The sequence below is a fragment of the Aythya ferina genome (assembly GCF_964211825.1).
Source record: "Aythya ferina genome assembly, chromosome: 29".
NCBI classification, from domain to species: domain Eukaryota; kingdom Metazoa; phylum Chordata; class Aves; order Anseriformes; family Anatidae; genus Aythya; species Aythya ferina.
The window spans coordinates 881597-908419 of record NC_140326.1 but is presented as its reverse complement, the minus strand read 5'-3'; the positions used below and the strand labels follow the sequence as shown (position 1 = coordinate 908419).

General features: G+C 48.8%; 5 protein-coding genes across 5 annotated transcripts; all 5 read left to right on the top strand.

The window, feature by feature from the left end:
* Positions 1-1635: 1635 nt before the first annotated feature.
* LOC311424979 (uncharacterized protein) lies at positions 1636-2486 on the top strand (the record flags this gene model as incomplete). Its single annotated transcript, XM_084500469.1, has 2 exons — positions 1636-1665; positions 2166-2486. The coding sequence occupies exon 2, from the start codon at positions 2187-2189 to the stop codon at positions 2484-2486; it is 300 nt and encodes a 99-aa protein (XP_084356595.1). The 5' UTR covers positions 1636-1665; positions 2166-2186.
* Positions 2487-5221: 2735 nt separating this feature from the next.
* On the top strand, positions 5222-5521 carry LOC311425031 (uncharacterized protein; the record flags this gene model as incomplete). The annotated part of the gene is made up of 1 exon (XM_084500511.1): positions 5222-5521. The coding sequence occupies one exon, from the start codon at positions 5222-5224 to the stop codon at positions 5519-5521; it is 300 nt and encodes a 99-aa protein (XP_084356637.1).
* Positions 5522-9988: 4467 nt separating this feature from the next.
* LOC311424917 (uncharacterized protein) lies at positions 9989-10954 on the top strand (the record flags this gene model as incomplete). The annotated part of the gene is made up of 1 exon (XM_084500439.1): positions 9989-10954. The coding sequence occupies one exon, from the start codon at positions 9989-9991 to the stop codon at positions 10952-10954; it is 966 nt and encodes a 321-aa protein (XP_084356565.1).
* An 11704-nt stretch (positions 10955-22658) lies between these two features.
* On the top strand, positions 22659-23258 carry LOC311424840 (uncharacterized protein; the record flags this gene model as incomplete). The annotated part of the gene is made up of 1 exon (XM_084500272.1): positions 22659-23258. The coding sequence occupies one exon, from the start codon at positions 22659-22661 to the stop codon at positions 23256-23258; it is 600 nt and encodes a 199-aa protein (XP_084356398.1).
* A 2689-nt stretch (positions 23259-25947) lies between these two features.
* On the top strand, positions 25948-26613 carry LOC311424820 (uncharacterized protein; the record flags this gene model as incomplete). The annotated part of the gene is made up of 1 exon (XM_084500238.1): positions 25948-26613. The coding sequence occupies one exon, from the start codon at positions 25948-25950 to the stop codon at positions 26611-26613; it is 666 nt and encodes a 221-aa protein (XP_084356364.1).
* Between the last annotated feature and the right edge of the window lie 210 nt (positions 26614-26823).

The following is a 26823-nucleotide window of genomic DNA, read 5'->3' as shown; positions in this document are numbered from 1 at the left end:
TGCCTCAGAAAAGAAGAGATGCCATGCACTTCTCCTCCCTGTGCCATCACGGCTGCTCAGTGAGGTATGCTTTGGTGTGGAGAAATGGCCTAGCAGGTGAATGTCGACCTCACGTAAGATCCAGCTTCACTACTGTGGCACCAATGCAGTCCCTGCAATCCCTCACGATGGAGAAACCATCAGACAATCCCTGATGAATGCAAACGAGCCGGTACCAACACCCACATCACTCAAAAACTGCATTTCATCACTCCACGTTGGCCTTTCCTCTTGTACTCCCCTCAAAGAAAGGCACGCCATCGATGGCAGCTCCACACAGTCATATTTCCCTCAGCAGGACCTGAATGTGAGAGTTCAGAAATATTTGTGTGTGGGTGAAAACCGAGGATATCCCACTCAGGGAAGTCTTTGGAGGAGGTGGAGAGAGCGAGGGGGAACGCCAATGGGATGCTGCAGGCTGAAGCCTGAAGGCCAGCCACGAGAAGACTGAGTGCAGGATGGGCACACACAGAGGGCAAGCAACAGGGTCACCGCCTGGGCACTTGCAGCCTCCTGGGGTTTGGGATCCACAGCAGAGTCTCCAAACGACCCTCAGCAATTCACGCAATCCTCCCTTGCTGCACAAAGCTCAGTACGATTCACTGCATCGTCTCTAGCATAAGCTATTCCTTGGGCTGTGGGACATCCATGTCCTGGAGAGACTGAAGAAGAGGTTCTTGGAGCATGGAGCTAGTTAGTCGGATGGGGTAGTGTTTCCCAAAGCTGATGAGCTGACACCTTCCTGGCTTTACACTTGACAGGATGACTCAGGTGGCATTACAAATCCAGCCTTAATATCCGTTGTGTTGCGCATGGGGACACGGTGAAAAATTCCTCAGAGCTCAGCTGAAAATCTCCCTTGCTCAGAATCATTGCCTTCCACTCTTCCCTGCTCATGAACTCAGCTGATAAAAGTGTACGAAACGGCTGTAATGAAAAAAAAAAAAATAAGGAAAGGAAACCTGAATGGCCACAGACCACGGATTTGTTCTCTGAACTTCAGCAACAAGGAAACTTTGCTACAGGTGGGGAGAAAGGTGAGAGGCCCTTTCCTCTGGCAAGTGCAGAGCCAGGTGAAGAATCACAAGGAGTTTCCATTTAGCCACAGCACAGGGCCAAGGAAATCCCAGCAGACTGCCCAGCATCGAGCCAGGCCATGCTAATCCCATTTCCTCTTGCCATAAAAAAAAAAAAAAAAACACCTCAATTAACATCCTGAGCTGTCTCTTGCACACAACGGTGTGCCTGCTGCAGGAGTCAGCATTTCTAAGCCATAACGACATTTCTCCCCCTGATGCAACCCCAGCTGCCCTTCGGCACCCTACGGAATACCGATGAGCTTAGTGTCAGTCTCCAGGAAACGGGAAAGAGATCGCTTCCCCCGTCCTCCTAGGGAAATCTCTGGCATTGAAAGATGGGAGAGAACACCGTGCGTCAGTGAGGAAGCACTAAGAATAGGGTAGCGCCAGCACGTGCCGCACTGAGCGCGTGAAGAACCCCACCGCCCTTGTGCAGTGGTGTCTCATACCCGATGTGACCTTGGGGAGCTGTATAAAAGGCAGCTCAGCCCAGGGCTCCTCACTCGCTCACCGTCACATCCAGACACTTCTCCCTGCAGCTCCAGAGGTAAGAACATTTTCTCCTCATCCTCTTCCTCCTTCTGCTGCTGCTTCTGCTAGAGGAGAAGCTGGCACTGGGGGCCATGGTATCCTCCTGGGTGTGGGCACAAAGCTTTGTGTCATATCATCACACTCGATTACTGCTCCAGGAGAAGCTGGTGTGGGGTTGGGGATGGTGGGGCAGGAGAGGGGGCAGTGAGACAATGGCAAGGGAGCTCCCTGCAGGTGGCCCTGCACCCTGGGATGGGAAATGGTCTTCAGGACATGCTCGGAACACTAATTGCATTGGCGCAGTGGGACTAAGCTCCATGCAGGAAGGGCTGGAGCAAGACACAAGGGTAAGGCAGTCCTTAGGGCACATTCGGGTTGGGCTGAGAAGACACAGGAAAGAAAGAGGGCAAAGAGGAGAGATGGGGAAAAGGTATAATGAAAGAAAGGCGGGGACGAGGCTACGTGAGAAGTGCACCTGGGTCTCCTCTAACCAGGATGATCTCTTCCTCCTGACAGCTTTACCGACTCCCCGGAAAAATGTGCTCCCGTGGATCCTGCCACAGCCGCGAGACCTCCTGCCATAGCTCAGGGTCCTCCTGCCACGGCTCCCGCTCCTCCTGCCATGACTCGGGACCCTCCTGTCATTCCACCTTCCAGAGGGAACCTGTGCCACAGTTCCCCTGTGTGACGCCGTGCTGCCCCCCCGTGCAGCGCTACTGCCCTCCCGTGCAGACCTACTGCCCCCCTGTGCAGCGCTACTGCCCTCCCGTGCAGCCCTACTGCCCCCAGTACACCAAGAACATCTGCAAGCTGCCGCCAACGTACCCCAAGTACTAGCACCAGGATCTGCTCACCCAACGCCAGCTGCTTTCTCCTCCGCACTCTGGCCATGCAGCACCCATCCTTATGGCTGTCCCGGGGATTCAGTCCCATGCTTCACCGCTACCCCGCGTGAACTCTGCCCGGAAGCATCCTGCAAGCAGTCCTTCTTTACAACCATGCAGGAGATGGCCCTTCCAGGTGTGCCGGACACAGCTACCACCAGGAAGCCTTTGATGCTGCATGCTGCTCTATCAGGATCCTCTAAATGGGGAAGACAATAAAGCTTATAATTCATGAAACCCACATTCTCTTTCTGTTCCTTTGCTCACTTTCCAGGGCATTAGAGGTCTTCTGGATTTTTCTCTCCAAGGTTCTCCTCCTTGACATGGGCACCATTGTCCCTGTCCAGCACGTACAATTCCTGGGGACATAAGGGGACAAAAGGGGACATAATGGGTATATCAGACACATTATCAGAACAAAAAGCTCTCACCTCACAAATCTCCATGTGCATCTCAGGGGCTGAGCAGCACAAAGCTCCCTCTCCTGACACAGACCATCAGCTGCACCACACACATTCCTTCTCCCAGGCTCTAGACAAACAGCAAGAGCAAACACCACTGCCTGCAAACTCTGGCTTTGGCGAACAAGCAGAGCTGTTCCCTGAAAGGGCAGGAAGCACTTCACAGCTGTCCGTCCCGTAGGCAGTCCATGCAGCCAGCTACTGCAAACTCAGCCCCACAGCTTTCCCACATCTCTGCCTTCAACTAGCTTAATGCCTCAGAAAAGAAGAGATGCCATGCACTTCTCCTCCCTGTGCCATCACGGCTGCTCAGTGAGGTATGCTTTGGTGTGGAGAAATGGCCTAGCAGGTGAATGTCGACCTCACGTAAGATCCAGCTTCACTACTGTGGCACCAATGCAGTCCCTGCAATCCCTCACGATGGAGAAACCATCAGACAATCCCTGATGAATGCAAACGAGCCGGTACCAACACCCACATCACTCAAAAACTGCATTTCATCACTCCACGTTGGCCTTTCCTCTTGTACTCCCCTCAAAGAAAGGCACGCCATCGATGGCAGCTCCACACAGTCATGTTTCCCTCAGCAGGACCTGAATGTGAGAGTTCAGAAATATTTGTGTGTGGGTGAAAAGCGAGGATATCCCACTCAGGGAAGTCTTTGGAGGAGGTGGAGAGAGAGAGGGGGAATGCCAATGGGATGCTGCAGGCTGAAGCCTGCAGGCCAGCCACGAGAAGACTGAGTACAGGATGGGCACACACAGAGGGCAAGCAACAGGGTCACCGCCTGGGCACTTGCAGCCTCCTGGGGTTTGGGATCCACAGCAGAGTCTCCAAACGACCCTCAGCAATTCACGCAATCCTCCCTTGCTGCACAAAGCTCAGTACGATTCACTGCATCGTCTCTAGCATAAGCTATTCCTTGGGCTGTGGGACATCCATGTCCTGGAGAGACTGAAGAAGAGGTTCTTGGAGCATGGAGCCAGTTAGTCGGATGGGGTAGTGTTTCCCAAAGCTGATGAGCTGACACCTTCCTGGCTTTACACTTGACAGGATGACTCAGGTGGCATTACAAATCCAGCCTTAATATCAGCACTAACAAACCTTTGACAGAGGAGGAGAAATAAGAGGGGCCCGATCCTCTGGCAAGTTCAGGGGCAGGTGGAGAATCACAAAGAGTTTCCATTTAGCCACAGCACAGGGCCAAGGAAATCCCAGCAGACTGACCAGCATCAAGCCAGGCCCTGCTAATCCCATTTCCTCTTGCCATAAAAAAAAAAAAAAAAATCACCTCAATTAACGTCCTGAGCTGTCTCTTGCACACAACGGTGTGCCTGCTGCAGGAGTCAGCATTTCTGAGCAATAATGACATTTCTCCCCCTGATGCAACCCCAGCTGCCCTTCGGCACCCTACGGAATACCGATGAGCTTAGTGTCAGTCTCCAGGAAACGGGAAAGAGATCGCTTCCCCCGTCCTCCTAGGGAAATCTCTGGCATTGAAAGATGGGAGAGAACACTGTGCGTCAGTGAGGAAGCACTAAGAATAGGGTAGCGCCAGCACGTGCCGCACTGAGCGCGTGAAGAACCCCACCGCCCTTGTGCAGTGGTGTCTCATACCCGATGTGACCTCTGGGAGCTGTATAAAAGGCGGCTCAGCCCAGGGCTCCTCACTCGCTCACCGTCACATCCAGACACTTCTCCCTGCAGCTCCAGAGGTAAGACCTGTTCTCCTCTTTGCCTTACTCCTCCTGCTGCTAGAGGAGAAGCTGGCACTGGGGGCCATGGTATCCTCCTGGGTGTGGGCACAAAGCTTTGTGTCATATCATTGCACTCAACTACTGCTCCAGGAGAAGCTGGTGTGAGGATGGGGATGGCTGGGGCAGGAGAGGGGGCAGTGAGGGAATGGCAAGGGAGCTCCTTGCAGGTGGCCCTGCACCCTGGGATGGGAAATGGTCTTCAGGACAGGGTGGCAGGACTCCTTGCATCAGTTTGTAGGACCGAGCTCCATGCCAGAAGAGCCAGAGCAAGACACAAGGGTGAGGCAGGGATAAGGGTGCATTCGGGTTGGGCTGGGAAGATGGAGACAAAGAAAGAGGTCAAAGGGGAGAGATGGGGAAAAGGTATAATGAAAGAAAGGCGGGGACGAGGCTACGTGAGAAGTGCACCTGGGTCTCCTCTAACCAGGATGATCTCTTCCTCCTGACAGCTTTACCGACTCCCCGGAAAAATGTGCTCCCGTGGATCCTGCCACAGCCGCGAGACCTCCTGCCATAGCTCAGGGTCCTCCTGCCACAGCTCCCGCTCCTCCTGCCATGACTCGGGACCCTCCTGCCACTACACCTTCCAGAGGGAACCTGTGCCACAGTTCCCTTGCGGGACGCCATGCTGCCCTCCCATGCAGCGCTACTGCCCTCCCGTGCAGACCTACTGCCCCCCTGTGCAGCGCTACTGCCCTCCCGTGCAGCCCTACTGCCCCCAGTACACCAAGAACATCTGCAAGCTGCCGCCAACGTACCCCAAGTTGTAGCACCAGGATCCGGGCACGCGCCTACCACCACAACCACTGGATGACTCCTTGCTCAAGGCATTGAATTTGTCTCCAGTTTTCGTCGCTCACCATCCGTAGCACTTCTCTGCAATCAAATGCTTTTAAAGCAGTTGGAGTGTCATGCAAATTTTTGGATGAATATCTTGCTTTTACTATCCTAGAGCTGTTTAAGTTCTATCAGCCAATGTAAATCACAATGTTTTCTGCTGGGATTTTCCTTCATGCTTTGCTCCTTCAATCTTCAGCAAGAAAATAAATGTTGTATTTCAACAGTTCTGGGTGTTTACAGTCATCATTCCATCATATCTGTTTTCTTATGGCATCTCTTTTACTTTGTGGCTTTTCATCCATATTTTAATCACTGGTGAAATCAGCCTAAGTAGGAGGAATGCTAAGGAAACACAAAAGTCGAGGGAAATGCCTGCGGCACCACAGGCAGAGGGCTGGAAGAAACGCATCGGTTTAATTCTTAGTGAAAACTGACTACTTGAACTGAGCTCAGCATATGCAACGAGGGTTTAAGAGTTACAGCTGGGGGCCTTGCCTGCACATTCATGTTTTCACTCCAGATGGGATCTGCTGCTATATCTGGAAACAAAACAAAGCAAATCCTGCAGGGACATTAACCTGCCTCGGAACACCCCTAATTAAACATTTTCTACAGTGTAAAATGAGCAAAGGTTTCCCAAGCATGATTCATCCATCCTAGGGCAGGCATGGGAAATAGGCTGGATGAGCTGGGCACTGGAATTCCCTAGTAAATAACCAGTTGGTACATAAGTAATTGGAATTAGTTCTTTATAAGTTACGGATAAATTCGTCATTATAGAGGAACAGCCTATTAAAGAGGAAAAGTTGCAAATGGGAGACAGAGGACAATTAATTACATGTCTAAGTTGTTGCCTTCACTACGAGACGGTTCATTTTCATGCAACCATCGGGAACGACATTAAAAACTCTTTTCCCTATTCATTTTTCACCTCTCTCCAATTGGGCATTAGATCAACAAAGCTTTCAGAGCACATGAGTAGTTTTGCCTTTAAATATACATACGTTCACTTTCCTTTCCTGCCCCAGGCCTTGAAGTTTCTATTCTGTGACTAATCACAGCATATTTCCTTTCCTTTAGTCCCACAAAAGGCATGAAGCCTCCAAGCTGGGTATGCTTACTGCTGCGCTTGAGCTTGAAGTTCCCACTAGCTTCAGGATGAGAAACCAGAAATAAGGAAACAAGAATTAAGCTTTTGTCAGCCCTGGAAAGATTCACCAGCTGCAACAGCATGGATCAAAGCCTTTATGGAAGTTTTACTTCACTAGAATACTTGTAAAAAAAATCAGAGACCATAAAATCTCAGAAATGAAGAAGTTCTCCATACCTAATGCTTTAGGTAGCTTAGAGGAACATTTCTGCTCCACTGTGTCAAATAACATAATAGCAGATTTCCACAAGCAGCATAAACCATTAGCAAACCCCTAAGGTTTAATGAGGAGGAATTTGTGTTAGCTGGTTCATGGCAAGGATTGCTTCACCACATTCGTAATTCTCTAAACAAAATAAACAACACTTTCTTACTCTGGGCATCTTTCTGAGGCTTCTGTGTTCATTTACTCAGCCTGAAATATAAGCGAGGTTTCTTCTTAATTTTTTTAATCTAATCGCAATTTTTTTTGTAAAACTCCTCTTGTAAAATTGGTTACAGTTCACCAGGCAGCCAATCTGGCTGTCTCACATGGCTTTATCCATCTCTGATGTGCACATCCAGCTCTAAAAGCAACAGTGCATTTTACATTCTAGCAGGTGAACGGATAAAGCCCTGCACTGGATCCATACATAGACATGTAGAAAGCTGCCTCACTTCAACCAACATCTTTTATCTCACTGCTTAGTCTTACACATTTCTAACATTGGGGTCCCCTCTCATTTCACAGCAATTTCCTCCTGTCTATCCCCTCTGGTTGCCATCAGCCTCCTGATTGTCAGCTGAGATGCACAGACTCAGCTGTTGTCAATTTGTATCATAGAATTCAATTATAGAATGGCTTGGGTTGGAAGGGACCTCAAAGATCAGCCAGTTCCTACCCCCTGCCATGGGCGGGGATGCCACCCACTAGATCAGATCACCTAGGGCCTCATCTAACCTGGTCTTGAACACCTCCAGGGATGGGGCATCCACAACCTCTCTGTGCGGCCAGTGCCTCATCACCCTCCAAGTGAATACTTTCCTCCTAATCCCTAATCTAAATCTCCCTTCTTTTAGTTTAAAAACATTCCCCCTTGTCCTGTCATTATTTTATTGTATCACCAATTAGATGATAATGTGTGGCTACAACCAAACCTAACCAGGTCATTACCGTAAAGCTAGACAAATTCAATAGGCGATGAAGCCTGTATTTTAGCAGACAAGAACATTGACCTTGGGAAGAGCTTGCCTAGAGAAATGGTGACTTCATGGTCCTTTGAATTCTTCAAAGCAAAACTGGGTAGCTTTCTAAAAGCTGGGATCTAGCCAAACAAAATCAGCAGCTACCTGACACAAATTGAGTGGAAATGTGCTTCATGCCACCAGAGGTCAAAATGAAGGTTAATAATGACCTCTTCTGATCTCAGCATCTGTGATTCTGGATTTCACTGTGTTCAGGAAAGTTTCAGGAAACACAAAAAGCCTGATTTTTCTAACCTTTATCTTGGCAGAAATCGGTATATCTCCAGTGGAGCTGTAAGGGAGGGTGGTCCAGGGTCCTTCAGATGCACAGACCCATGGTGGCATGAGCAGGCATTTGCCCCAGGGTGATCTCAGAAACAAAGCACTCAACGACGTCAGTCATGGGCCTGGGTCCCGTGAATTCCCTCTGACCGGAGACATTTTTTTCAAAAGATGTAGTTAGATTCGAAATCTTAAAGATGCTCAGTGCGTCATGTGATGCCTTCAGGCTTTCAAACAAAATAAATATTAACATCATTAATGAATAATTGCAACATGATCATTAACATCAGCACTAATGACTGCCAATGGGTGACTGAGAACTGAGCATAGAGCTACTCCAAAAATAACATCCGTAGGTGGATATTTCATTACTCGAGGGCATACTAGAACTTGGAGTAGAAACGGAGTAGGAATTTTGCAGATCAAGTCATGCTAAGCATATGCTAAGCATGTAAAACTTCCAAGAAACTTTTGTGTTTTGCTTTTATGTAAAGATGTCCAAAAGGAATTGTAAAACTCTGATTTGATCCAAACTCTATTTCACATTTCCATGATGAATTTGCAGAGTTCTTTCATCTAAAATTTCTGATATTGGTAAGACCAAGGCATGCATTTTCCTGTATCTTGATCAAAAGAGGAGATGTCAAGAGCTTTCTGATCCGTATTTGCTCTTCTGATGACCAGAGACCCCAAAGAAAGCCACGAGGCCTTACCATTTCTGCACTCATAAACAAAGCACGGGGACATGGAATCATACACGCTGGAATTCTATGTAAAAAAGACATACCAAGGAGCGACTGACGTCCAAAAGGCCTTTGCGTACCTCTGGAATCCAATGCTCCTCAATCTGAATTATGATTTGTATGTTAATTTCGCACTTGCTAGCTCTGAACTAGCCTCCTAGCCACTTGGTGTAACAGCATTACCATATGCAAAATGAGCAGAAACATATGTTTTAAGCAGTTCATAAGCATCACACGAGAATTAATTTGACATTAAAAAATTGTAAAAAATTTACTGAACAAATTGATAATAATACAAAATTGAGGGTTGGTCAAAAATAATGAGGCAAAGACTAAATAGATGAAGGCACATTCAACAAATAAGTATAGGCTTAGTGGGTAAATCACGAATTGCTTTGGGGTATCTCATTTCCGTCAGGGCCATGTCGAGCTAAATAAAAGGTCTCCCCGTCCCTTTGCTCCTCACTCAACTGAACCACTCAGTTAGCAAGGTAAGTGTTACCTAGTGTTGTTTGCTGACAACGGTTCTCATTTGGCTTTGGTCAAGCAATGGATGTAAATGTGCTTTTGTATCTGCTCTACAACTCTGTCTGAAATCCAGACTTTCCAAGTCTGTTGATCTATTGCTTACTGCAAAAGACAGTTGGTGAAGAGAGCTCAGGCCTTGGGAGTGGAAAACAGGCTTCTTGGGATGAGAATTCAGCAGGTGATGTTCATGGATCAGCACAGGGAAGGTAACACCTAGGATTGTTCAAAAAATGCAGAAATATTGCTGGGGTAGTGGCAAGTAGCTCAATTTCTATAAGGGTTTTTTTGGGCAACTCAATACAAATAAATAGGAAGTGAAGTGTGGTATGGCTATCACCCATGGGGCTAGACAGCAGCATTTGTATGCCAAAATAAAACACATCTATGAACTTATAAAGATGGATTGTATCTGTATGTAAACTGTATTTCAGATCCTCGCTCCCTCCAGCTTGGACTACTCTACAAACAACATGTGCCACAGTGGATGTTGCTCTACTGGATGCTGCTCTGTTGTGAAGAGCAAAACGGTGTGCTGCAGCCCCTGCCAGAAGACCGTTTGCTGTGACCCATGCCAGAAGACCATCTGCTGTGACCCATGCCAGAAGACTGTCTGCTGCAGCCCATGCCAGCAGTCTTGCTGTGACCCATGCCAGCAGTCCTGCTGTGACCCATGCCAGCAGTCTTGCTGTGACCCATGCCAGAAGCCCTGCTGTGACCCATGCCAGCAATCCATCTGCTGTGACCCTTGCCAGAAGCCCTGCTGTGACCCATGCCAGCAGTCCATCTGCTGTGACCCTTGCCAGAAGCCCTGCTGTGACCCATGCCAGCAGTCTATCTGCTGTGACCCGTGCCAGAAGCCCTGCTGTGACCCATGCCAGCAGTCCTGCTGTGACCCATGCCAGAAGACTGTCTGCTGTGACCCATGCCAGCAGTCTATCTGCTGTGACCCTTGCCAGAAGCCCTGCTGTGACCCATGCCAGCAGTCCTGCTGTGACCCGTGCCAGAAGCCCTGCTGTGACCCATGCCAGCAGTCTTGCTGTGACCCATGCCAGCAGTCCTGCTGTGACCCATGCCAGAAGCCCTGCTGTGACCCATGCCAGCAGTCTTGCTGTGATCCTTGCCAGCAGTCTTGCTGTGACCCATGCCAGAAGCCCTGCTGTGACCCTTGCCAGAAGCCCTGCTGTGACCCTTGCCAGCAGTCCTGCTGTGACCCTTGCCAGAAGCCCTGCTGCTGCTGCTGTGGCCAGCAATGCGTGCGGACCTGCTGCTGTGGCTGCCGCCCCTGCTGCTGCTCTGGATGTCTGTCTTGCTGCTCCTACGTGGTGAAGAAGAAGCCTGTTGTGGTGTGCTGCAGCCCCGTGAATTACTGCTCCCCCATGAGAAAGTATTGCATTCCCATCCAGCAGTGCTGCACCACAATCAAGAAGTGCTGCTGAGCCAACTCCGGGTAGGAAAAGCAGTCTGCTGGCTCCCATCTCTGGCGTGCAACAAGAACAGGCACAAGGGGATGAAAACCTGACCATCATTCACTTGTTTCACATGATGACGGAGTAACTGCCTAGCAATTTTCTTCTGGTTTTCTTCTTTCTTCTTTCCTTTAATTATCGAAGATCTACAATGCACTTGAGTATGTCACCCACGGTGTAAGGCAAAGAGATCTTACATATTATTGTGGCTGTTAGTTATTGTGGCTGTTAGTTCTCTTCTTGGTGTATGGGACATGGGATACTTTTGCTGTTAATGTCATCATTCTTCATTTTCTCTCTTGACTTGTAGACAATAAAACTTGGCATTAAGCAAAACGCAAAATACCTTGTTTGGTTGTTCTTACATCACTTTGCCTAGAATGGGCCCTTGTTCTGCTGCCATTTTCTACATCATCATCAGACTCCCAAGGGTTACAAATGTGCTCCCATAGAAGGGAAGAACATTTTAAAAAACAAAGAACCACTCAGCTTTGCTTCCTGTTGGCATGAATTATGCCATGCCTAAAGAGAGCAGAGCAGTGTGATACCTTCTTGCGCTTACTGCAGCTCTGCCTCAGATACTCGGCTCAATTTTGACTGTAAAAGTAAGTGGTTAAGGTAAATAAAACTCAGAGGACTGAATAAAGTATGCATAATTCCAACACTGAAAACACACCACCCCAGCTATGTATAGCAACCCATTCCTGATATTTTAATGGACATTTTAATAGGTACTGAGAGGAATTCATTACTCACTGAACAGAAGACAGCATCTTCTTCCACTAACACCTTTGAAAACAAAATTTAGAGAGCACCTTTAATTGGTGGATTATTTTATATCAGCAAAGATTTTCCTATGTGGCATTCCTGGATTACAAGCACTGGAATGAAACCCAAATGCTAGCACAGAACTTAAAAGCTCCATTCCTCAAATAGCACACACATGAGTCAACAATACCTTCTCTACCTGGCTGGGACTTCCTTTACTATTAAAATTCAGGACACAGCTCTGAATTGCATGTCTCAGAAAAATGCCTTGAGCACTGTCTTGATTGCTTCTCTCAACCAAACCTTCATAGTATACACTATGAAGATATACACAAGTTTGCATTAGAATAAGCTCTACCACCTTAGACTCTCCTGAAAAGATTATTCAAGTCTTCAGGAGTTTTTGATTAATAGATAAATCATTTCCAATACACTGGCAGAAGGATATCCTATACCATATTATAGAATACTATATCAGAAGTGCATATTGTGAATATTAACTTTAGCACATGCTGGAAAAGTTGCCATCACAGATTCCTCCCAGTTCACAAAGGTGCTGCCACTCCCAAACTCACGTAACCACCGTGGAAGTTTACAAAGCCATAGCATGGCATGTAACAGGGATTTAGTGTGGAAGATATTTCTGACCAAATAAGCATTAAATCCCATTATCTTCTCAATACTTGTATAAAACCCTGTTTAGCAACAGTCCTGCAGGGTTCACATCCATTTCTACACAGGGATAGTCTTGGCCAACATGACAGCAATAATGGCTGATAAAAAGGGCAATGACTGATTTATTCAGCGGGTGGCATGTTTGAGGGTTTCCACAATGGGGTATTACCTCCTGCAGGCAGGTATCTGCCTGTTATTGTGTGACCAATGGTCCCCTGGGGACAATTCCAGCAGGGACACCCAACGTCATAGAAAATCATGTTCACAGCTTGGGAAGAAACTACGTGTCCCAGCCAGCATGGATCTCCTGCTGTCACTCCAGCCACACATTCAGAGTCTGCTGAACATGACGGCAGCCTTTAATTGAGGTGCTGTCTCAGCATCTTGGGACTCCAATCTTACATTTTTATTCCCTCTTCTCATATGAAAACTATCTGCAGCTTCTTCTCAAATGGAGCTGTCCTGACTCTGCACGTGACCACAGCTCTTTTCCTCATCCTCAAGCCTGTTTCATAATATCTTCATTGATTCCAACACAATCACAAAATCAGGGAATTTTCTATGTGAGAAGAGACCTCTGGGTCCATCCAGTCCAACCCCTGCTCAAGCAGGGACACCCAGAGCAGGCTGCTCAGGACTATGTGCAGAAGCTTTTGAAGATCTCCAAGGAGGAGACTCCACAACCTCTCTGGGCAACCCATGTTCAGTCCCCAATCAGTACAGAATTGTTTCTTGGTGCCCAAACAAAACCTATGCTCCAGGTTGTGCCCAGGGCCTTTTGTCTGGGCCTTGGGCAGCATTGGCAGGATCCTGGCCCTTGCATGGACATGGATGGGATCCCCCTGAGTGTCCTCTCCTCCAGGCTGATCAGCCCCAGCTCTCAGCCTCTCCTCCCAGGAGAGGGGCTCCAGGCCCTCCAACAGCATGGTGGCCTTCATGGTACTCTCCCCAGTAGGCCCAGGCCTTTCCATGGGACTCTCCCCATGCCTCTCCTGGACTGGGGTCCCAGCACTCCTGATGCAGCCTTGCCAGTGCTGAGCAGAGGGGCAGGATCCTCTCCCTCGACCTGCTGCAATGCAGGGCCTAACACAGCCCAGGACACCATCAGCATTCTTTGCCCAAGGGCATGCTGCTGGCTTGCATTCACTCCAGGGCCTTTCTGCCAGGCCACTTCCCAGCTAGGCGCCCCCAGCATGTCCTGGTGATGGAGCTGATCCTCCGCAGGGCCAGGACCTTGCACGTCTCCTTATTGAACTTCATGAGGTTTCTGCCAGCCCATTTCTTAAGACTTTCCAAGTCCCTCTGGATGGCAGCACGATCCTCTGGTGTATCCACCAATTCCCCCAATTTTGTTGTCTGCAAACTTGCTGTGGCCACATTCTGCCCATCTTATCTGTCTCCTCCTATTTGGCAGAACTCTGCATGCACAGCAGCCTTGGCCTTAGCTCATTGCATCCATAACAGCTAGAGGCAATCGCTGAAAAAGTGCTGACAGGTGCCTGAACCTAGAGCACCTGTGTGATACCAGGTGAGCATTAGGGGTACAGGAGAGTTGAATATCATATTTGCAAACAAGGGTGTAGAATCAAATTCTTTGTATGACACCCTCAAATTTAATCAGCATGAATATCATGAAAGACAAGTTATCTCAGTCTCACAGACCTTAAAAATAATCTCAGAAAATGAAGTATACAGAAACAACACAGAGGAAAGCTAAAAAGTGTGCACTGTGGCTTTGAAAGCTGCTTAATATAGACTCAACAGAGCCCTTTATGAGTGAAAATGAAAAAAAAATCTTTAATACTATGCAAGAAATAAAAAGTGGAGGTGTGAGGACAAAGCACCATGGTGTGAGACCTAAGCACAAGTCTGAACAAAGATAAATTTTTCAGTCAACTTTGGACGCACAGCCACCTCTCAGAGGCAGGAAAGAATGATTCACATTTGCCAATAGTTTCCACTGGTCCCCAGAATCACAGCCAAGCTCAGAGGGGACATGTGAGTGATGACATTTCCTAGTTCCAGACACAGTTCTCCCACTGCTTCAGCACCCACCCCCCCCCGGGCAAATTGTTAGGTGCTTCTGTGTCTCAAGGTCACTCACTCCTTAGGAAGTGGATGGGAATACCTTATAGCTACCTCCGATTCCCATTAATGTAAATTCATTAGAAAATTTGCACCTGTTGTTCATATGTACAACTAATTATGGTGCAGAATTGAGGTGGTGAGCAAACAGAAAGAGGTAAAGATTAAGTACCGGAAGACACGTGAGAGGCATATACTGGGTGGTAAACAGTGAAGTCAGAATTGCTGAAAAATGCCTCATTTCCAGGGGGTGGTGGTTTTGAACCATATAAAAGGCTGCCCATCACAGAGCTCTTCATTCACTCCTTGTGTTCCTCTCACCTGTCCTCACTGGTCAACAGGGTAAGTTGGAGTTTACTGCTTGCCTTCTCTTTTGCACTCTACTGTATTTCTGTGTACTTTGTAGGAAGTCATCCATGATTTCCTACACTGTCTTGTCTGGGGCCAATTTGGAGGGATTGGTTTGGAGATCCATCTGGGTGGCTTCTTTCTGATGGAACCAGTGCTGGCCACTATGCCAATTACACCGCTGGCCAAAGCCGGAATATGGATATCTCAGGGACAGGCTACCTTGGGATTCTGGACAGAAGGGACTACACCATCCATCCAGTATGGGATAAACCTGGGGATAAGCAAGGTTTAATATGCATAGACAGTGGTCAAATTCAGGCAGAGAAAAATAAATTCTTTCTGTTGCTTTCCAGCTTTGCCTACACTACCAACAACATGCCCTACGGAGGTTGTGGATGCTGCGGTGGAAATAACTACTCTGTCTGCTGCTACAGCAGTCGGAAGTGCTGCAAGACGCCCTGCTGCTACCCCTCGCAGTGCTGCTGCCCCATGACCTGCTGCATGCCCATGCAGACCTGCTGCTACACCATGAACAACGGAGGCTGCTGCGGTGGCAGCGGTGGTGGCTGCTGTGGCAACTAAATCCCTGGGCATGAGGCAGGCAGGGCTGTGCTCACCTCCTCTGCTGCAGCACTGCCTGCTGCTTCCCACCTGGCTCACTCTGCCTTGGATATGGATATGACCCTAAATGTTCTTCATCCTCTATTTGGAGACTGCAGATCTCTCCTTTTCTTTACTTGCCTTTAATCACCAAATGCCTGTAACATGCTTTGAAGTTTCTACACACTGATCAGTGTGATTTTTCTTTGTAAGCATTAGTCCTGCTGTTAGTTTTTCCTCTTGGTGTGTGGGATGTTATTTTCATCACTGTTTTGCTTCAATCTGTCTGAAAAAATGAAATAAAACCTGTAGTTCTTGAGACTGCAAAACTTCTGGTGGTTATCTGATTTCTAGCTGGTACACCTGGAGTGTATCACCACATCTATCACATCCTTTTTGCATTTTCTTCTGGCAATGGGATACTACTCTCTAGAAGGTGTTGACTAAGGGGGCTTTGACCACATAAAGAGAATCATTGCATCCCTGATGCAGCTCTGAGCTTATGCATGAGTCTATTCTAATATAAGCTGTGTGTCTTGCACCTGTGCAATCAGCATTTCTACTCTCACTGTAAAACTACAAAGAAATAGGATGAAAATCATACATAAATTTACAAGGATGTGAATTTCTTCTGGAACACTGGCACAGGCACATCACAACTTGGAAAGCTCCATGTATTTAAACCACCTATAGGTCTACTTAAGTACCTCTAGCGAGTTCCTATAAGCAGTTTAACATTTATGAGAAGGAGGCCTTGCTTTTGCTAAAACGTCTGGGTTGTCAGATTTGGAGCTGAATGGTCAGAAGAAATGGTGAGAAGCCTCTACCATCTTCAACAAGTGGCTGGATCAGTAAGAATTTTATTAAAACACAGCATGCAAGACATGTGCTACAGTCCTCAGTCTTTGTCTAATGCCCTTTACCAGTTCCGTTTCCACCCCATGTCAGTCCCTTCTCTGCATTAGGATCTGCAGGCCACTCACCAAGGTCTATGAATATCCAGTTCACCTGCATTGCTGGACATTGCTGACACAGATGGGAAGTGCCCACCTAGATCCTCCCTTCTTGCAGCTGCAGGATTTGCAAATGAGAACTTCCCTGCTGAAGGCACAAGTGAAGTGTCCCCTTTGCTTCTGCCCCACTAGTTCCCTGTAAATTGATCAGTTCTCATGGGCAGGCAACATACGCCTCCTCAGAGGGGATCTGCTAGAGAGGAAATGCCATGCATGTTCTTCTACCCTGGCTGCAGGACTTGCAATTACAAGTTACTTCTCCAGTGTTTTGCTCAAGGAATTATTCTCATTCAGGAAAGTATGGAAAGGAGCTGGCTGGATTTATTGCAGGGGTGAAGCAGCACTAAAACCACAGCCTGTTCCTTTGCACTGTGCAGAAAGCAAACCAGCGTCCCTGCTAGCATCCTTGGGGCTGACAGCAGCTCAGCCAGGAGCAGCTGGCTCCAGAATGCCCTGGGGATGCTGGAGGATGCCGGGCAGCAGCAGGGAACTCACCAGGCAGGCTCCACCATCCTCTCATTAGGCAGCACTCCTCTCAGAGTAATGTTCCCAAGCCATCAGATGAGAGCTGCAATTTTCATCTGTGTAAAAACTTCCTCTCAAATACCCTGTGTTCCTGCCAGCATTCAGCCCCACAGCAAAGTGCATGGGAGGCCGTGGCTGGTGTTAAATAAGCATTCATTCACCCTGGCTGAGTGTCCCATGGTTCTGCCTTACCTTGACCTTCCTGCCTCCCTCTCTCCCTTCCAGAAAATGGTTCCACCTGAGCAACATCCCTTCCTGCATCGCTTCTGAGTCTCTGCCTTCCACTTAACTCCATGACCCTTGTGAGGACCAAGGAGCTCATGCAGAGCTAGGTCAGATCAGTGCCAGGGCTCCAGCACACAAGGGCATTTTAGCCAGATGCAAGGGGAGGAGGGAGGAGGGACATTTTGTCTTGAAATGACAGAATCATGAAAGGTTTGAGTTGGAAGGGACCTTTAAAGATCACTCAGTCCAACCACACTGCCACTGGCAGAGAAACTTTCCTGTAGATCAGGCTGTGGAAGCCCCATCCAGCCCAGATTTGAACACTACCATTGCCAGGGCATCTGCAATGTGTATGGGCAGCCTGGGCAAGGGGACCTCACCGCCTTCATCGTGAAGGGTTTCCTGCTAATACCTAAGCCAAACCTACCCTCTTTCACTTAAAAACCACTGCCCCTTGTCCCATCACTCCAGACCCTGGTAGAAAGTGCATCCCCCTTGTCATAACCCTCTTTATGTATCAAAAGCTGCAGTGGGGTCTCCCTGGAGCCTTCTCCAGGCCTAACCCCCCCAGCTCTCAACCTGGCCCCACACCAGAGGTGCTGCAGCCCCTGAGCAACCTCGCAGCCTCCTCTGGCCCCACTCCAACAGCCCCACGTCCGCCTCATGCTGGGGACCCAGAGCTGGATATGGTGCTGCAGGGGGGGCTCATGAGAGTGGGGCAAAAGGGGACAATCCCCTCCCTCGCCCTGCTGTTCCAATCTGCTGTTCCAATGGGGTTGCTCTCAATCCACCCGTACCCAGTTAGATTACTCCCACTAGGTGCAGGAGAATGCACTTGGCCTTGCTGGACTTCCTGAGGCTATTTTGCATTACACCTGGCCCCAGAGCCATGCCTCCCTGCATTACCATTTGCACAAGCAGTCCCTTGACTTTTTAATTAAAATGCAAAATATCCTGAAGTGAGGCCAATTCACTTTAGAGTCTTAGAAAATGTTCCCAGGGAAGCAAAGTGGAAAGCAAAGCACAGCAGGAACTGAAGGACTCTTGTCCAGCCTGTGTTGGTAATGCCCACATGCAAACCTGAACCCATAGGCTGGAGGATTTGCAGAAGTTTAGGCAAGCCAAAGGACAACACCAAGATGCTCTCGGCATGCAAGAGGGGACGATGATCTTGTGCGGAGTCATGTGCGGGTGACAGACCCAGGAACTGGCGTGACTCCTGACATGTCCCGAGCACGTGGTCTTCTCACTCCCTCCTCACATGCACGTCCTGTGACTAGTAACAAGCATACCTATTTTCATGACATCTGCCAAATATTTCTCTCAAACACCAGCCCGGTGAAGCAACCCATCATGTGCCCAAAAGACATGACCTGGGGGCTTCTGTTGGGCTCTTACACTGATTCAGCACCAGCCACTTCTGAGTAAGTCCCTTAGCATCTCTGGCCGTCACCATCTGCATTCGTCAAACGGATGCAAGGATGCATTTTTTAGCTCCCATGCAAGGCTGCAGAGAGAACAAATTCATTAGTATTCATAGGAGCCCTCTGATTATCTGCAGGCTAAATAGTTATGAGACAAAACAAAGGTAGTGATCACATATAATAAGGCAAAGAGTAAATAGCTGAAGACACGTATAGCTAAAAAGTATGGGTTTGTGTTAGTAAACAGGGAAGTCTGAATGGTCGATGGCTGTCTCATTTCCACATAGGATGGTGCCCAGGACTATAAAAGGTCTCCGGGCCCAGCTCACTTCATTCGTTCATCTTCTCCTCCCTTCACTTCTCCTCACCGTTCAACAGGGTAAGTGAGAACATCTTGATCTTCCTTCCTCTTCACTAAAGAAAAATGCTATGGATATCTTATAACAATAGCAAATACAGATGGGTCTCTAGATTGGACCTTTGGCTAAAGTTGGTCTTTATGAAGAGTGTACTGGGAATTATGGAGACAAATTCAAAGCCTTAAGATGGAGAGGCTGCAGGGGTACCAGCAGGGCCATGCAGAGCAAAAGGTCTGAGAATGTTTCTGGCCCAGGACTGTCTGCACCGTGTTGGTAGCACTGCTACCCAGAGGGATGCACTGGTGCAAGTAGGTGAGCATCTACATGGCAGCAAAAAGACAGAGGCAGGAGTTATAAGCAATATTTATTAGAAAAAAAAAATAAAGACAACAGTGGGTTTCAGTTCCTAGAATATCTGAGTTTAGCATAAGCAGCGCAATGGATGATTTCTGCATTTCCAAATATGCTGCTCCTGATCACAGCCTGACTCTTTCCGTTGCTTTCCAGCTTTGCCTACACTACCAACAACATGCCCAACGGAGGTTGCGGTGGATGCTGCGGTGGAAATAACTACACCGTCTGCTGCTACAGCAGTCCGAAGTGCTGCAAGACACCCTGCTGCTACCCCTCGCAGTGCTGCTGCCCCATGACCTGCTGCATGCCCATGCAGACCTGCTGCTACACCATGAACAACGGAGGCTGCTGCGGTGGCAGCGGTGGTGGCTGCTGTGGCAACTAAATCCCTGGGCATGAGGCAGGCAGGGCTGTGCTCACCTCCTCTGCTGCAGCACTGCCTGCTGCTTCCCACCTGGCTCACTCCACCTTGGATATGGATATGGATATGACCCTAAGTGCTCTTCCTCCTCTGCTAGACTGCAGATCTCTCCTTTTCTTTACTTGCCTTTAATCACCAAATGCCTGTAATGTGCTTTGAAGTTTCTACAGTGTGATTTTCCTTTGTAAGCGTTAGTCCTGCTGTTAGTTTTTCCTCTTGGTGTGTAGTATGCTTAATGCTGTTGATATATCATGCTCTTCTTTCTTGCTTTAATATCCAATTACTCATGAAAGACAATAAAAGCTGTGGCTTATGACACTGCAAACTTCTGGTCTCTGTTCATTCATTTATCTTTTCCTTTTAAGCTGTAGCTCTGATCCGGGACTTCTTTAGCATCTGCTTAGTTTCTGATTATGGGGAATTTTTCAACTATTCAGCCTGCTGCCGATGGCAGCACCCCAGGATATGCAGTGAACTTGGGTCAGCCTCTCACCTGAGGAAAAGCAGCACTTGCTGGTGTCAGTGCATTAAGTGACAGGCTATGCAGTGTTGTGTTATCTTCTCCCTGCTTATAAGATGTGCAGTCTGCAATGGAAGCATCTGTATCATCCTAAGGCTAGAGCTGAGGGTCTTTTTTGTTAATGGAATCCTTCCCAGTAAATTTGCTGAGCTTTAAAGCAAGCTTCTTAAAGACCCAATGTCTTATCAATGAGGTGAAATAGACCAGCAAGTGTCTCATCTGAAAACAGATGGTGCAAGGAGAGAGCCATTGAAAGTCTGGCCTGAAGGATTCAGAAATGTTATCTAATTCCATTTGGGGTTCTATTAAAATATGGCACATTTTAAGAGGTGATATTCAGAAGTGAAATATTTGCACTTCATGATTCCCTTGGGAACAGAAGTGACTCCAAAACATCTTTGTTAATATAAAAATCCAAGTTCTGTAGAAACACCATAATCGCAAGAAAGCAGTAACGAGCTATAAATCAAAAGTCCTAGTTGGCCCCTAACCAAGGGTTTTTCCACCTCTACATGCAAGTCCTGTGCCTTCCTGCAAGGCAATTACATTTTTCCTGTAGCTGAAGAATAAATTATCTCAGCAGCAGCGGAGCACGCGCCCTGCAGTCACACCCCTGAATTCTGCACATGCTTTTCCCCGTGATTCAAACCCAACCGCCACTTGGACAGACCTCTGAGCATCTCTTCCACAGCTCTGCTGCGGAGTGAGTGGATGGAAATTCCTTTTGCACTGACAGCCCGGGGCTGCTGTGCGAGATACATTGCTGGCATTTAAAAAATGCCTTGACCATCCACAGAAATGCACAGAGGAGGAGCTCCACAGACAGTGAGTCAAAGCAGAACTGTCAGAAGGCGGATGTGGCACTTGACAAAGCCTGGCGTTGTTAGTTCGTGAGGTCAGCAGTGCCCTGGGTTGTACTCATTCCAGATTTGCAGAGCATAAAAGGGCTTTTGGTGTTGTACCCACTCACTTGGCTGAGAAACTTCTCACTTGGAAGGGAATTAACTCCTTAAAATGGGGGAAAGGACATACCCACCACAGCCTGACCCCGTGCCCAGGTGCCTGCCAAAGGCTCTCTGGGCACAAACAATTAGGTGATGGTACTCCAGGACCATGCACGTGGGAGAGGTCCAAAGTCACCCAGCCAAACAGGAAGGAGATCAGGGGTGAAAGAGGGGAGAGCTGTGGGAATCCCCCAAGAAATTTCCTATTATTTCTGCAGGCCAGTGGGTTTGACACAGCAGTGACATGGCAGTTTCACAAAGTTAGCATTATAAAAAAAAAAAAAAAAAAAAAGGTTTTCCCACTACTAGTTTCATTCAAGCAGGAATGATAGGTGAATGTAGCCCCTGTGCCAGCCGCAGACCACAGTGCCATGGCACAAAGCATGGAGAGGCAGGAAATTCCTCTTGTCTACATCGAGCATGGTATTGCAGCACCAAACTGGACTTCCAGCTGTGGGTGAAAAGGCCAAAGAGTGGCTTGGGGTTAAACCCCAGCTCCATGAACACAAAGACTCCTGGTTTAGAGTTGGCCAGGGTGGTTTTAGGCTGAAATAGAGTTGAAAAATCAATCACTTATTAATGAAAAAATAATTTATTTCTTATTCCATTTTTTCCTTTAAAAAAATACTTTGCAGGAAGCTTTTTTTTTTTTTTTAATGATAGATTTCTCTCTACTTTGTTTTAATCTCATGAAAACCTGTCTCTATTTACCCACCTCTGCTCTGACACCCCATTTCATGGCACTAGTGTGCTGGGACATGGGACTGGACACCAGGAACCCCGGACCTGTAGGTGACTTTCCCACTGCCACGAGAGGCTCTTTTTGCACACACCAGTCAGCATCACGGCATTCCAGGTATCCTTATCCCAGGATCCCATCTGACTGACATTGGGTAACAGCCTATTTGAACATGACCGATGGGAGAACAAATTAGTTAATGGCCAATGCATATGCAAAGAGCTAAGCTGACGTTACAGCGAGGGAGATGCTAATTGCAGCTGATTAATCCAATAGCAAGTGCCAGAAAAAATATACATGCAGAAGTGGCACTCACTGCTTAGCTATTAATTCCCATGGCATGCCTCATTGCCAAGAGAGCAAGGCTGCATATAAAAGCTTTTGGCTCCAGCGCGGTCCTCAGGACTCGGACACCCTGCTCAGCCCGTCTGTCACCAGTCGCAGGGTGAGTTGGATTCCCTCTGCTGCCTCAGATTACTAACATTTTTTCATAGAAAGAGCCAATTAAAATAAATAAATAAATAATAACATTAATAATAACAATAAAAAAACTCCATTGTTTTCTTTTTCTCAGACTTTATCCCCGAGGGCTTGGACATCTCTGCCACAAGATGCAATACCGTAAAGGCGAGGATGACCAGGATTTGTGCCATGACGACTCCATCTGCGGCTGCCACGAAAGCCCCATGGGGGTCACGGACCTGTCCCCCTGCCAAGACCCCGGCAGCCTCAGCCGCGACGTTGAGGGGTCCTGCCAGAGCGTGCCACAAGCCTGCCAGCTGCCGGAGCCCTGCCCACCCCAGAATTGCTGCCCGCCACAGCAACGCTGCAGTTTTGGCAAACCCCGTCGGCGGGTGGAGCTGAGCCCCGTGCAGCCTTCTTGCCCCCCGACTAAAATCCACCGCCGGCCTCTGCAGCAGTATCGGCCACCACTGCAAAGCGAGGATCCAGGGAGCTGCGGCAAGCCCCGCAGGAGAGTGGAGCAGTGCCCCGTGCAAGAGCCCTGCTCGCCCATCCCGCTGCATCCCCGGCCACTGCAGCGCCGCTGCCCCTGCGTCCCGTGCTGCTGCCCACCCATCCAGCACTGCCGCCCACCCATCCAGCACTGCCGCCCACCCGTCAAGTACTGCTGCCCCCCTGCCGTGCAGCATCCCAGCCAGCACCAGCACAAACAGGTCCCTCTCTTGCCCCCCTGCCTGCAGAAGAAATGAGGAGGGGGCCCTCCCCAGCGTGTTCCCCCTATGCCGCTGCTCGGCGCGGAGATGCCCCGCTTTTTGCTCAAACTGCTGGTGCTCTCAGCTCTGCTTTCTGGCTGCTGCTCTGCACGCCCTGGATTCAGGGACTGTGATCCCCTGCTTGACCCCGGCACTGACACTTTAAATCAATGCCCTGGCGCAGGCTGCCCGCGGGTGCACCATCCCTGGCAGTGCCCAAGGCCAGGCTGGATGGAGCTGGGGGCTGCCTGGGCTGGGGGCAGGGGTCCCTGTCCACTGCAGGGGGGTTGGAACAAGGTGGGCTTTAAGATCCCTTCCAACCCCAACCACTCGGTGATTCTGTGAAATTCCCAGGATCTTCCCCCCACCAGGGAATAGGCTTTAATCACCCAAACCCCATTTTGCTCCTCCTTTGCTGGGAGTTGCTGGTTCTTCCCTCTGGTGGGAAGGCAAGCAGAGGGGATGGATGAACTGAGCAAGAAAAGCCAGAACAAGGAGGTGCAAGCAGCCTGCAATGGACGCCCCTTTTCTTGCAGCTTCAGCGGACTGTGATTTCAAGGTTGTTCCTAAACAGGGACAGGACTGTACTGGCAAAAGGCACACACTGTGATGGCAGGAGCACCAGGGACTCCTGCAATTTTACTTTCTCCCTGTGTATTCAAGAATAAAATTGACAAAAATTAGTTGACACTTTGTTCCTTTTTCTTTTCCACCAATAATATCACTGATATTACAATGAGTAGATATTAAAGGTCATTAGAATTCTCACAAGGATATCTTTGAAGTTAAAAACAAAATTCAAGGTCACACATGACAACTTCAGCCCTGGCCATGGCAGTTTCACCAGGCTGACCTCAGCTGTGTGCTGTGAAATTTTCCCCATGGTGGTTACCCATGAGAGGACCGATGGGTGGACTTCACTATTGCCCATCACGCACCCTTCCAGTAAGTGATCTCAGCACAAACTGTTTGCCCCACAATGTGTTCCATTACCTCCATTAGCTATGCAGTAACACCACACTGGGAGGCTGTCCCTCATATAAGTGCTAATCAGGATAATGAAGCGTGTGCCTCAGCACGTGAGGCACGTCTGAGCATGCCAGGAATGTTCTCCCTAGGTGCAGGAAGGTGCGGGTCAGCCTCTTCCCCACGGACACGCTGCTAATGTGCTGCTTCTCTCTCACTTTAGCAGAAAAGCCTTTCACTATGCACATTAAAATACCCAGTGTTTTTTCTTTGTATTGCCTTAGCATAGCCCCAAGGATCCCCACTAGCAATTCCCAAGGAAAATCAGGGGGAAAAAAATAATTTGTATTTACTTAAGACAGAAAACCTGCCATGGAAAGGCCGCAGGCCAGCTCAGTCCTCACACCTCCAGCTTGGCTCTGGTCTCTCTTGTCTTCAAAACTTCTTTTCACCCGTCCCAGCCACAGGACTCTTTCTCTAGCCTGCCCAGGTCCTGTCCTCCAGCAGTCTGGGGCACTCACCCTAATTTGGTGCCACCTGTGGACTTGCTGAGTCCACCTCATCATCCAGGGCATTAATGAAGATGTCAGCCAACATCAGCCAATGTTAAACCCACCATATAGTTTACCCGTTCCAGGCCATACTTCCACCAGTTTAACCACAAGGCTGCTGTGGCAGACACTGCCGAAAACCTTGCAAAAGTCAAGGCATCGCCATCCATTGCACTCCCCATCCACAGAACCGACATCATCATCATCATCATCATCATCACCGAAACCCATCAGCATGATTTGCCCTCAGTGGCTCTGTGCTGGCTCTTCCCAGACCCCTGTTTGTGCTTCAGACACCTGGAAATGCTCCCCGTGGGTAGCAGAGTGGGAACACCGGGGTGATAACGCTGTGCACATGGAGGCTCCTGACTCATAGGTCACCCATCAGCCTGCACGCGGTGTCTCAGTACTCTGGAGCTGGTGAATAAGTACGATATTACCTGCCTCATATAGACTATGTGTGGCTTAAACTCTGTGAGTCCTTTATGTGCACTACACAGTAACTATGGTATAATTAAAAGATACTTATCAAGAATCATGAGTCAAGCAGAACATGCCAAGTCCTGGGAACAGCATCCAAATGGAGGGGATGTTTTGTCAATAAATAATTTAGTCCTCGTTCCTGCAGTGTGTTTCATTTACAAGGGGAAGACTTGGAACTGTATAAAAGGGCTCGGTCCCTTTGCCTCTCACAATCTGTTCCCCCACTCAGCGTCTGCCTTCTCCTTGTGAATTGGGTAAGACAGCTCAGAGCACCTGGGTTCATTTTTGGATGGGTGTCTGGATTTAGGATGTCACAGACCGAGCATACTAGTGCTTTCCTTTAGACTGTGCTCCTCACACAGGGGCTAGAGGATGGTGGGCTAAGCCGCAAAAGAAGCCTTTGAGGGACTTGGGTTCAGGATTTTCAGCAATGTCGCTATGTGCTGCAATGCTATATGGCTGCCTCTGTTCTTGGAGACGGGAAAAAAAAAATAAGAGTAAGGTCAGAAAGAGGGTTTGGACATACTGAGTGACAGCAAGGACTTTCTTTAGATCCTGGGTTTTAGGATAAGCAAAGCTGGACTATGCATGGGACACCAAAGTAGCTTATGAGAAGTTAAATGAAAACAGAGATGAAAACACAAGCTTCTTCATGTGTTTTTCAGATTTTTCCCTACAACTGCACTATGATATACTCCTCTGGAAGGGAATCCTACTTCAACTTGAACTCAACCTGGTACGATCCCTCAGGGTCCTGGCTGGACACGCGGCGCACGCCCTTTCGCTACGGCTATGAGACCTGCTCCTCGGGGTGCGACGGCGAAGGCGTGGAAGGAATGAGGGGGCACAACTACCGGCACTATGGCTACCGGCAGCCGGTCTGCTCCGAGCGGTGCCACAGCTACACAGCGGCTGATTCGTGCCACGGAGGCGGGGGCTGTGTCAGGAGACCCACCTACAGCTATGGCTCCACGGGGGGATGCCACGGCTACGGGCAGTCGGTGTGCTCCGAGAGGTGCCACACATCCTCGGGTTCATGCCATGGAGGTGGTGGTTCCAGCTGCGTCAGGAGACCCACCTACAGCTACGGCTCAACCGGGGGATGCCACAGCTACGGGAGGTCGGTGTGCTCTGAGAGGTGCCACACGTCCTCCGGAGGAGGATGCCATGAGACCCGCCAGAGCTCAGGGTACCAGCCATGCTGCAGCAAGCCCGTGCAGCGGGTGCCGCAGATCTGCCCACTGCCCACCTACCCCATCCCAGTACAGCAAGGCTGTGTGCCTGTGGCAAAGTGCATCCCCAGCCAGCAGAAGCAGCAGGTCTGCAAAGTGCCGGCCCGGAAAATAAAGTAGAGGATGTGAGGAGTGGGGATGAACGGGAAACTTCTCATCCTCGCAACATCGCCCCAGTTTTCGGCATGTCCTGTGTCGCTCAAGGGTTTCCACTCTTCTTGTCATTTTGCTTGTAACGTGCTTTGAAGATGTAACCCACTGTCTCAGTGTGAAATATTAAGTGCTGTTCCTTATCTTGGTGGCTCATGTAATGAAACACCCTGCACTGTG